General features: G+C 30.5%; 2 protein-coding genes and 1 long non-coding RNA gene across 4 annotated transcripts in view; all 3 read right to left on the bottom strand.

Moving 5' to 3' along the window:
* Positions 1-3,386: 3,386 nt before the first annotated feature.
* LOC123698065 (zinc finger protein 277-like) lies at positions 3,387-5,390 on the bottom strand. The gene is made up of 2 exons (XM_045644658.1): positions 5,045-5,390; positions 3,387-4,561 (listed from the first exon to the last, which is right to left on the bottom strand). Exons 1-2 carry the CDS (start codon positions 5,292-5,294, stop codon positions 3,513-3,515), a joined length of 1,299 nt encoding a protein of 432 aa, XP_045500614.1. The 5' UTR covers positions 5,295-5,390; the 3' UTR covers positions 3,387-3,512.
* Positions 5,391-5,963: 573 nt separating this feature from the next.
* On the bottom strand, positions 5,964-7,243 carry LOC123697964. Of its 2 annotated transcripts, XR_006752322.1 has the most exons (4): positions 7,224-7,243; positions 6,868-7,077; positions 6,572-6,766; positions 5,964-6,123 (listed from the first exon to the last, which is right to left on the bottom strand). It is a non-coding gene; the product is annotated as an uncharacterized LOC123697964 (long non-coding RNA). The 2 variants fall into 2 exon arrangements; XR_006752321.1 differs by lacking the exon at positions 7,224-7,243 and having other exon boundaries at positions 6,868-7,127.
* Positions 7,244-8,522: 1,279 nt separating this feature from the next.
* The window catches only part of LOC123698171 (protein NDNF-like), a 29,533-nt gene continuing 25,465 nt past the window's right edge, over positions 8,523-12,590 (bottom strand). Inside the window, exons 7-13 of the mRNA XM_045644768.1 lie at positions 12,412-12,503; positions 11,893-12,051; positions 11,151-11,262; positions 10,572-10,741; positions 9,984-10,132; positions 9,251-9,358; positions 8,523-9,117 (exon numbers count right to left, since the gene is read on the bottom strand). Of these exons, the coding sequence (XP_045500724.1) occupies positions 8,979-9,117; positions 9,251-9,358; positions 9,984-10,132; positions 10,572-10,741; positions 11,151-11,262; positions 11,893-12,051; positions 12,412-12,503 (929 nt within the window). The 3' untranslated portion in view covers positions 8,523-8,978. The remainder of the gene's footprint in view (positions 9,118-9,250; positions 9,359-9,983; positions 10,133-10,571; positions 10,742-11,150; positions 11,263-11,892; positions 12,052-12,411; positions 12,504-12,590) is intronic.

The following is a 12,590-nucleotide window of genomic DNA, read 5'->3' as shown; positions in this document are numbered from 1 at the left end:
TCAGCTAGCTGCGATAATCATCCACAGAACAATAATCAACATCTTTCATGCAAATTGCTCGTACTTATGTAAAAAAAGTTGTATAATATTATGTACCTTTTTCTATGTCTAACCAATGGGTAAGTACCACCGTATTATAATTACCACAATATTTTTTTAGTTTAATAGTATGGTAACTACCAATAACCAATAAAAAGAAAATTCACTTCACAAAAAGCAAGGAACCTAACTGGTATACCTAAAGTTGGAAATTTTGAAAAAACTTCATTTTGGCGGCAAGAGATGAAACATGTGCCAATCGATAGTACATCAAAATACAAATAGGAAATACTCTTTGGTAAAATGTCGTAATTGATACGGTTTCGGAATAAATAAGGGTTAAAAATTTTTTTTTTTCAGTTTTTTGAATTATTTGTTACTTCTTACACTTAAAGGTTAAGTAAAAAAAACTTATTTACTCCAATACTCAATACTCAATAATTTATTTGCATCCGAAACTGAAACTAAACTGATCTTCATCGTAACTAACCATATCGATAACGGTTGTCGATAAGTGACGCACCGCACGTGCGTATCCCTAGCCCAAAGTTGGTTTATTACTTTCGTTTTGATAGTAATACAACATTTTGAAACCCTTTTATTACAAATTAGAAGTTGTATATGCTTTGTCTTAACGTTTAAGTGTAAGAAGTAACAAATAATTCAAAAAACTAAAAAAAAAAAATTTTTTTAAACTCTTATTTATTCCGAAACCGTATCAATTACGACATTTTACCAAAGAGTATTTCCTATTTGTATTTTGATGTACTATCGATTGGCACATGTTTCATCTCTTGCCGCCAAAATGACTTTTTTTTTTATCGCAAATTGGTAGGTATACCAGGCTTCATACTAAAATGTCCCATGCTCTTTCGACCGGCACTAAGTAGGTATCGAATTCATATCTTGTAATCGATAATAGGAAAGTAAAGCTTATTTTCTCAATCCAGAATAACATAGCTTAAGTAAATGCGAATAAAGTTGATAATATAAATGAATAATAGCTGAGAATAAATGATTTACATTTAGGAACATAATACCTACACAAAACCTAAAAGGGACAGCAATGTCTTGAGACATTGGGTCAAAATCCATGTCTCAAGCAGGTTGTAAATGGAAATAAGATTGTTTTTAATATTAAATAGAATTATAATACTAACATAGTTTTTTAAGGCCATTTTACTAACAAATATATGGATATTAAATTAATCTGAGATAAATGAAATAAATAAATAAATAAAAGGTCCCAATCAATCAAGTAGTGTGCAAAATAATGTACAAGTAAATATAAATTTATAAAGAATAGAAAAAATTCGATCACGAGGCGGGACTTGAACCCGCATCCTTCGCGCCAGTTTTACTATTCTTTATAAATTTATATTTATAAAGCATTTGAATGCCATAAAAACCAAAAAATATAAATTCATGTACAAGTAATATTAATAGTAAATTGTACAATACGTTGATTTAAATGACCATGTAACAACAAGATAATACATTTATCATAATATGTATTAATTAAAATTTTTATTTTCTATCATTAGCCATCAGGTAGTACAGATGAGCCAATCTCTAATTTTTAAAGTAGGTAGTACGGAGCCATGTCGTAGTAAGGAAAATATTAGCCCGTCGCGTCGTGTAGTCGTTCGTATCTGTCTTAAGAATATTATTTAAATTACAGAATATATTATTATTTATTTTTTTAATATAAATGAAATTCAACTTTTTTTGTAACTACATGATACATATTTTATCAATTTGTTGTTTTTATAAAATGAACTTCAGGTATGGAAGTACCAGCTTTTTCAGGAATAATTTTAAGACAGGTACAAATAAAATTTAATACATGAAGATAAATGCAATTTTATTATAGTTTATTCCTTTCAGAAATTATTTATATAACATAAATCTAAATATAAATAAAATTCACAATTAACCAATTACATATTATTTCTTATTTAAAAATCATTATACTTCATATTCAAATGACAATATTAAAAATTTGGAAAATCCAAAAGTGCACGCCTCATAATCTCATCCTTTACAATAAAATTGATTATTTATAAAGGTGTATAGTATAATATAAGCACAGACTAATAATAATATACTACGTATACAAATATAGTATGTAGATACACTTGTTCTCATGTGCCAATGCTCTTGTACTGTCTCAAAACAGTTGGAAAAGTAAAGAAAGCGGTACCGTAATAATTGAGCTATTTTTCTTGTGGCCCCACCTAGATGTGAAACTGCGCAGGTTTAAGGGACTGACTACCAACTTATTTTTTTAAACCTTGGCTTATAGTATAAAGAATCGAGTTTATAATGGTGAATTTTGAGTAAACTATAAATATATAAAAAAAAAGTCGATATTTTTTTTTTTGTTTATTTAATAACAATTAAACCACATCGAATCAGACCCTGAAAAATGAAAGGGTTCTATTCCTGAGCATACTCAAGCGTAAGAGAAAAAAAAAGACTCGATTAGTAAAGTATTGCGGTCGCTATCGTGTTAACAAGAAAATCCTCCGCACATACAGACACACGGACGTCCAAGACAGAACTTTTTTAAACTGTTTTTTAACTAGTTTAAATAACAAAAATGACATCAAAAATATCATGAATGTTAAAAATAGTGTTTTTTCTTAATATGTGTGTGTATGTATTATCTTACAAGTGTAATGTATGATAGATAAAGACATTTTAAGTTTGAAAAATCAGATGTTTTGCGCGAAGTGACAGTAGTACCCACCTCAACGCTTCGCTTATGAGGCGTGCAATAAAGCTTTATACATTTTCATTTCAGTGATTACTTAGGTATTAATTGTTGAGCATGACTTTATATGCACATGCCGCATGTCATGCAATACTGACATGCATGCGGGTTGCCACACAATCTTTTGCATGGTACATTTATGGACAAAAAATTCAAATACATACCAAAGATTCATACCATTATAACATTTAAAAATAAACATAATTCAAAATATATTATATATTCTGTGGAGAAAAATGGATAAATAGATTATCATAATTATTGCTCAAATAATAGATTAATTTCATATTCAGTCACAAGCACAACTCAGTATCCAATTTTTAACAGTAAAAAATATTTTAACTCATCATCATCAATATTATTGGATATTGACTCGATATTAAACAAATACATTTTAATGATATAAGTTAACACTCTTATTTATATATTTTAAAGATAACTATATAATTAAAGATAGAAAGATTTTAAAATTGAATAATTAATTGCACTTTTTCTGCCTTTTTTCTAGTTTTATATTTTTTATGATTATTTTAGCATAATAAGAGATTTTAATTAAGTATAGATTATTACAACATATTATGTCTTAAAAATTGGTTACAATTCACATTACATGTGTTTATATTTACCTATTTATTTATTATTATTATTTTATAAAATTCAACTAGAGTTCATAAATCCTCCATACATAAAAAAATTCCTAATCATTTAGCACAGCCATTGCCATCTCTTTAGATATATTATCCGACATGCTATTCTGATTTTCAACGTCTTTCTCATCACTGGACCACCAACTTTCATCCTCATCGTGTATAAAACAGAGAAACAAATCGTCTTCATACGTAGGAAAATAATATTCCGGCTGATCCCACTTCTCCTTCCTTAAAACCCAGTGATTTGTCTCTTTTATGTGTTTTTCTAAGTTCTTCCGATCATCAAACTTAGTGTCACACGATAAACACTGTTTCAAATGTATCTGACGTCGAATGTAATTGACTATTTTGACTTTGTGGTAGAAGTCCATGCCAACCGTTGTTTTTGTGAAGGAAAACTCGTGTAATCGTTCCATGTGATCAAGTATAACCTCATATTCTGTTTCAGTGTGGTCGCAGAGAAGGCACGTTATTACGGGACCATTTTCTTCTGTCCATTCTGACCAATCAGGATCACTATCCGCATTTGAATCATTGTCAACATCTAAACTTTTCTGTGTATTCGGTTTTTGTGTATGTGTAAGCCTATGTTTGTATGTTGGTGGTTTATCACCTACATAATTGACTAGAAAGTATTTATCATAATCCTTATTGCTTGGATTGATTCGCTTGTGACCTTTCTTCCGCATGTGTTCCTTAAGTATAGTCCGATCTTTAAACAAGCCTTCACAATATATGCATTGTAGTTTTTCTAACTTTAATGCAAGAAATTCAACGAGGTCATCTATGAATATAAGATTGTCTGGTTTAGCAATGTGGAAATTGTGTTTTTCAAATAAATGATTGAGATAACTTGCTCTTGTACCGATAGATACATATCTGCAAAATAAGCATTCTTTTGAATAATTTTTATCTTCTCTTTCGAATGCATGTCTTTCTAACAGTTTTTCAAGTTTTGTTTGGCGTAAATTAGATCTGAGTTCTTTGTCTTCTGGTAGAACATCACTTAAGAGGAAGTACTCCTCATCTTTTGACTTTGTTCCATCTGGTTTTTTGTCTAGCAGCATTGTTGTGCAAAAATATGGCAGAGATTGTTCTGGAAAGGAAAAATGTATACCATTAAATACAATTTATACAATACGTTACATTTAAACATACAGTATTATATGGCACAAGAGAGTACAGTATTTAATAAAACATAAGAATTTAAAAAATATAAACTAGAGTTCTTACAAGTGCATTGCATTAACAAAGCTCTTCAATTAATTAAAACATTTCTTAAAAGAAAATGGTAGAAAAGCCATATTTTAAAAATTTGAATATGTATGTAACTACAACAAAGACCAAGAACATACTCTGTGGCATACCTCAAGTATTGAAGAAAATGCATTCAAACGATTTTTGGTCTTTTACACTAATGATATCATTACACATTTTTTTACATTATCATTGTACCATTATACTAATTGGTGCCTGAAAAGCCCTACAAATTATGAAGGATGTAGGTAAATAGAATAAAAAAATAGATAGCATATACATACAAATAACTAATTACCGGTAAATCACTGCAATTATTTACCTTTGAATCTTGACTTCCAATACTTTATATATGCAGGTAAATCAGCTATTTGGTTAACATCGGCGATAACTAGGCGGTGTTCCATGAACAGATGTGTTAGTAAATCCTTCTCTGCAGCGGGTAAATTGTAGTTTTTATCACACAAAGGGCAAGCACCTTCAACAATATCATCACTCTTGAAAATACTGGGTTTCTGCACGTTTTGGTGCAATGTAAGCGGCCCAAAAAATTCCTTATCGCTTGAAGACATTATAGTAAGTCTCAATATTGGATTATTACTGTATTTTTAGTAAAAGATGAAGGAAATTTCAAGAAATAGAATAATTACTAATCGCCACATGCGACAGCTGACAACTACCTATTGCAATCAATGAATAAGGAATCACATGGAAGTGACATACCTACAAAAAAAGTGTGGCCGGCGCCATATTGCTTGTAACAAAACATGGCGGTGTTTAGTGCCGAGAATATATCGATAAACATTATTATGTTTATCGATATAAAAATAATATTAATATATTTTTTTTGAAGTTATACTTCTTTTGGCGCGTAACTTGTAACGCGTGTACATAAACACACACTCTTTTTTATTTATTTTAACTTTATTGTACAAAACATAGAAGTAAAATTACAAATGGAAAAAATGACAATGCCAATTAATAAAATTAAGTATGACGATGGCTGCTCGTGACGGTAACACCTATACAGGGTTACTTGTAAAACACCAGCAACCTCGCCGGACAAGATAGCTAACCCTGTATAATTTGATAAATCCAGTTCAATTTTGACTTCGATATAAGGATTACGGTAGACTTACAATTTGGTAATTTCAGTTTTGAGGAATGTAATATAATGAAACAACATAATATATACTAATATAGGTATATAATAGTATTTTATTACGATGAACAACACAATATACAGTAATTGTATTTATTTATTTATAAATAATAGACAAAAAAAACAATAATATATAATAATAGAGAAAATTATAGAGCTAAACTATTTTGTGTAGCCTGGAATGCACTCAGATACACTCTGTTCATTTTTGAGTTCGGGATTTGAGGCTCAACTGGTACCTGGAAATGAAATGTCACAGTTTACATTAACTAGCATTGTTCACTTTACATTTAAACTAAAATGCAATACATTTTAATTAAAAGGGCAATGCTGATGGTTTGAAATTAATATCAACATTAGGGCTTACAATAGCGGAATTTGAATTTATATTTTTGGTTTTATGGCATTGAAATGCTTTATAAATATAAATTTATAAAGAATAGAAAAATAACTTAAAACACCCCATGTATTTAAAGTAAATTGCACTTTCCCTCAGTCAATAACATTTCAACAACCAAATATCACCCAAGTTTGTACTCAAAAAAATCATATAAAACCATCTCAGTTTGTTCACAGGCCTCCTTCAAAATAGGAGAAACGTTAGATTATAAATGACAGCCCTAAATCTAAATAAAAAGACCAAAAGTAAATTGGAAGACATCACGTGTCTACAGATAAAAACCTCACCCTGTGTGAATGCAGCGGCAGACATACTGGTATAGCATCATCGTGCAGACTAATCACATCCATTGTTCTATTGAAAGCACTTTCGGGGAAATGTAGGGAACATATTATGATATTATATCCTTTACATTTGGCTTGATATTTTCATTTTCAATTGCTTCTAACCATTCTCCTTTTCTATTTTCACTTCTTGGTAACCTTCAAAAAATGAATTTTTAGGTTATTATAATTTTAGTCCTGACCTGACTTATTTATAAATACATTTTTAAAGTACCTACTATAAAAGCGATTAATCTTACTTAAGTTAAAATTCATATTAGGTAAATTTAAGTGTTTTATTTTTCCTTCTGCTGCTCTTGGCAAAATTAATTTGTTATTTTGGAAGTGTATTCACCAAAGCAACTATTCTCAAGATTAATGACACAGCCTTGGGAGACGCACGTCTTCATCGAACATTTTGCTGATGTCGATATTATAAGTCATCACTAGCACCCAAATTCATTATTTTACTAGTACGAAAATATACAAAATAAAGCTATATTTGGTAACAATTTTACACTGAACATAGTCTGTGAATACTCCTCAATTCAATATACATGAAAATAAGTAAATCAGCAAAGTAATAACTAATATTTCAGTCAAAACGTATACATACCGGTGCAAAGACAAACTTTTCTAGTTTTCATTCTTTCCGGAGCCACATCCCACAATACTGCGCTTTGGTATTATGCCACTATTTGTCCTTGACCACTCTATATGTTTTAGACACAAATGTTTGTCACAATCACAAAAATATTCAATATTTTTCAATGTTTACTACGGAGCAATGACAGAGCATGTACATCATAATAACGAGAACATAAAATGGCGCCCGGCCACAGTAGGTATTTGAGCTAACTTCAAATGTCAAACGGTATAGAATTAGCACTGACTGACGTATAGTCATATATTTTCACTTAGCAGAATATTCATTAGTTAGAAAGAGACAGTATTCGTTTTATTATTTCGGTATCGAAATGCATGATATTTGTATAATCAGTTGTTTGTATAGAACATTATGCCCTGTCCATAGGATTCCTTAGTCATTGATTGCAATTTGCAGAATTGACATTTGACATTGACGTATCGATATTTATTTTCTTTTTTCGCTGTTAAGTGTCACGAATACTTAACTTTTTGTTTGTTTGAATTTGTATTATGTGGTATTAATAATAAAATTAATATAAAGGTAATATGATGCTAATAAGCTAGAAATTAATTTGTATTATTTAAATAACATCTTAGTAATATTATGATAGTCGCTTATTCCATGTTGTGTAATTTCGATAAGGCTAAGGCGGTAAGGCCGCACTGTATTGACTAAACACCACGGATTTAAGCCGTACAGTCTTTTGAATAAAGAAAACAGCTAAATACTAATGAATATAAATAAAAAATATTAAATATTTTAGAGCTATAATAATATTATTATAGAACTTGTCTAATGTCTATACGTTTATGGTAGTTTTACGGTGCGGTTTATCTCTTGCCGGAAAAAAACGTTTTACGGCTTATTATTAGACGCAATTATTACGGTTAAAAAACGCGAGAGAGATGTACCTATCATGATTGGTTACTTTAATACTATTGTCCATCTTCTGGCTAGAGAAAACATCCTGATAAATTCTCACTCGCCATTTTATAGCAAGTCACGGTTTCAATAACAGTAGAGGGAAAAACCGTCAAAGTGGTCGCTTCCAAGTTTCTTTTAGTCACAAAATTTTGCTGTTATTTAATATTCCTCAGCGGTTTAGCTGATAGAGTGCAACATAATAATTAGCCCAGACACAATATTATTATGGCACTAACTTACCTTGTGCACGAATGCAATGAAATTTAAATAGGTAGGTAATAAAGGATAACTTTTTGGGTAAGATGGTAACAAGAAGATTTAAATAAAATTCCAAAATTATACCATAAAAATGAATTTTATTTTATACTTTTTATTAGCTAAACATTACACTCTCACGTAAAAATAGTAGGAACTTACAGTTTGTTCAACTATTTTAAATGCCATATTATAATTATTTATCGTCTATAACTTAATTTTTTTCTTAAAACTATAGGATAAGGCTTAGGCGGGATATAAAATGGCGATGTTAGTATTAAGTTTTAAGTACATAGATAAAATAAATAACAAAAAATGCCTCTTATATCTTATAAATATTTAAAACTATCTAAATTTACGTTACATAAGTAGCACAAAAAGTTTTCTTTCAGTTCTATTTATTTATCTTTTATAAAAATTCTGTACTTCATTAGATTTTTCCATGGCACAAAACGTAACAAAAAATTAAAGCAGTCTCGGTATACAATCAAAGCTACACTAAATAACTAATACTGATTCACTATACGTTTATTGTAATACACATTAATCTTTGCACGACGCATTTGTATCTGCATATAAGACTTTGTATGGAACAGGACTGCCCTTGTTGGCGGCTGTGACTTGAATGGCGTATTTGCGGCCGGCTTTCAAACCAGCGACCTTTTGTACGATTACCCTCGTTCTGAAAAAAAGTAAGTAAAGTAAATAAGTTTATTTTTTACATAGTAGGGTATCTATCTAATTCCATTTTTTTAATAACTTAAAAAAAACAATCCCGTCTGGCATAATTATTTAGCTAAGAGAATTTTACTTACGGTGGGCGTTGCATGTGACTTATACATTGAACCTTTGCCCCAGATTTTTTGTTGAGCATGCAAGTGTAACCATCAATGGATGATGTTTCTCTCGTTATTATGCAGTATCTGTGAAAAAAAAATACATTTAAAGGAGGTGGCCAGTTAATATTATAATACTATATTGTATACTATTAAATTTACTGTGTAGGCATCTATCAATCGTTTTCATCAATCGTTTACAAAAAAGAGTATAATATAGAGTATACCTAGACGATAAAAATGCATTCTTAATACATGCTAATAATATTATTAGAACACTATAAATTAACAATCCATGCAATATATTTTATTCCTAGAAATAATGACATTTTATCTAGTACTCATTTTGCCGTACAATACGTGAATGTCTTACTACATAGTAATTTAATACGCAACAGATATTGATGTTTTTGAAGTGAAACTTCTATAAACGGGGTTGGAAAAAAATAAGTGTAACATTTTTTCGTTACGCGTGACATTTTTCCGTTACGCGCCTTCTTTTTCTTATCCCTACCATGCGTGATTCGACGTATTTCTGTAAAGTTGCTTAAATACAGTATATAAATTAATTTTTGAAAAATAAGGTCATATAGAAGTTTCACTTCTTACGTGTGTACACTAGTACACGCACACATTTTTTTTAATAAGTAGATAGAGAGGTACTTGAGGAAGGTTTTAGTATATAATTATATAATTTATGTAAGATAAATACCTTATAACATCAGTAGCATTATGATTAGCTGGCAAGAAGGCTATGTCAACAGATTTGCAGGAGCGTCGCGGGCGCAGCTCTCTGACTGTGGCGCCATCTTCCAGCAGCTCGGGGGTACTGAGGCCCCATCTTGTTGTTGACGCTGTTAACTGAAAAGGAAATTTATATTACGTTTTTTTATAATTATAATATATTATTACGCTGATCAAATAGGAGATGAAAGGCTCAGAACTTAGATAATTCGGATTTTTTTTTGTGAATAGGATATTTATTCTGATGCAGCAGTAGTCTGTAGTAGCACATAATATAATATAATAGTACTACGTAGTAGTAGTAATAAAGAGTAGGAAAATTATGATCTAAGATCCAATTTAACTACTAATCATTTAAATGATGTGAATGAAGTGTGGTCATTTGTTTCGGATGAGAGATTTTTGATGCCAAGAAAGTAAAATCTTGTAAATTAAATTAAAAATCGAATACCTCTAACTAAAAAGACAAATGAAGTCAATAAAAATGTGCTTACACCAAATATGAGAATAAAGAAACAAGTAAAAGACGTAATTATTTTAACAAATGTTTACTCACTTCAACATTAACAGCTGTATCCCTATACCATCTGTTTGGCGTCACCCGTATAACATATCGGACCTTTGCTTCTTCAGAACTTGAGTCGAATTGAACGGAGCCTTCGTCACTGGTTTCTTGTATAGACGAGCTTGGTATGGGCGCTGGTATGAAGAATTTTGAATAGGGCTCTGTAAGTAGAGAATAAAATTACTTTTCTATGGTACATGATTTAAAAAATAAATTTGACGTACCTATTGATAATATAGTTACATCCAGAAGGTTATAAATCAACTGCATGATAGTACATAATTATTAATATAATAAATCACAAACATTTGTAACCAGTTTTGTAGACCAATAAAAACAATTGTTCAAACAACACTTGTGTTTAGGGTAAAACAATAAGAGAAGATAAGATAGGTTCACCTAATTGAAACAAGGAAAAATAGTAGGTAGTGCATACGCAACGCTAATTAAACTAAAAATCTTAGTACCTACTTTGACAAGAATTATCAAAATCAATTAAAATTTTCTCTCTATGTGCGCATTTTGCTCTCAGAATATTTATATTATTGTGTCGATAACACTTTGACTTACCAATATCCTTTACCGAATAAAGACGTTTTCCTTTCACACCGACTTCTACATCAACGGAACCTCCGCATGTAGTTAAAGCTAACCACACACCACCTCCCGTTCCGACAGCAGCCTAAGAATTAAATCAAATCAATAATCCGAATAATCCGAACTTGTATCTGTTTGATTTTGGCGAAACTGAAGTAATCTGTACTATTATTAAAGGGTGAAGGGTTTGTTTGTTTGCTTGTTTGAACGCGCTAATCTCAGGAACTACACGTCCGATTTGAAAAATTCTTTCGGTGTTAGATAGCCCATTTATCGAAGAAGGCTATATCATCTAGCTAAGACCAATAGGAGCGGAGCACTGTGGGTAAAACAGCTAGTTACGAATAAGATTGACTAGGCAGTGAGAATATAGTCATTCGATTCAAATTTAAATTTTAGTCAGATGAAGATCAAAGAAAATATTACCAACAATGATAATACAAGAAAGCGCGTATGTGATTCTAATCACATACGTGGGTCACCAATATGCCAATGCACAAATTAATTATTTATAACCATATCGTCAATATATAAAACAAATGTAAGTTCTTTTTTATATTTTAGCTCTTATTAATGTTAGGCATACATATACTTATCTGCAAATCTCGGAAATCGATGAGACCAAGGTAAGTTTTTTTTAGATTACAGAAACAATAACACATTTACAGGAAATTTACATTAATTTAAGCGATACATAAAGTAACCAAAATCTTACCTTGAAATAATAAACGCTTTTTCCCTTAACATCAGACTTCAGAGGGACATTTTCCCTTAGCCTCTTAGCCGTGGAGGTCCGAGGGCGGACACTACCGGTTGCTAGGAGAGATCCCGCTCGCCTGTCCCTTGCAACTCCGAAGACACTGACAAAATATGTCTGGAAATGATAAAATAAACGCTATTGTTAACGAAGATTTTATTAATGATTATTAAAAATAAGGTTACAATAAATTAAACATTGTCTTTATTGCATAATTTTATGAGACATAGATTATAATAAGAAAGCATCTATCGAATAATTACGTACAGATGGAACAGTGTGGAAACAATGAGGCAAGTTAAGTTTTATTGGCTAAAAATGTCAAAATTCTATGCAGTATGCAGCTTAACTGAACTGTAGCTACCTTAAAATGGTCTTCTATTTCAAAAGATAAACCTAATTGGAACCTAATTGGTTCCAGCTTCTTTTGATAATAATTATTCGATGGTTAAAATTTAAAAATATAAAATAACTTACTGTACTAGGATCAAGATTTTCAATCAAATGATGAGTTCTGTCACCAACGCAGGCGATGACTGGATCTTCATTGGATACTCTTGTACTACGACCTATTTAAGTACTAATAAGAATTACAATAATAGAAACATCGTTCAAATAAAAAAGAAAAGTACCTAATAGTGACCCCTATAATTACA

The sequence above is a fragment of the Colias croceus genome, chromosome 15 (assembly GCF_905220415.1).
Source record: "Colias croceus chromosome 15, ilColCroc2.1".
Classification (NCBI taxonomy): Eukaryota; Metazoa; Arthropoda; class Insecta; order Lepidoptera; family Pieridae; genus Colias; species Colias croceus.
Note: the sequence above shows the minus strand (reverse complement) of the source record. Positions and strands in the feature narration are given on the sequence as shown.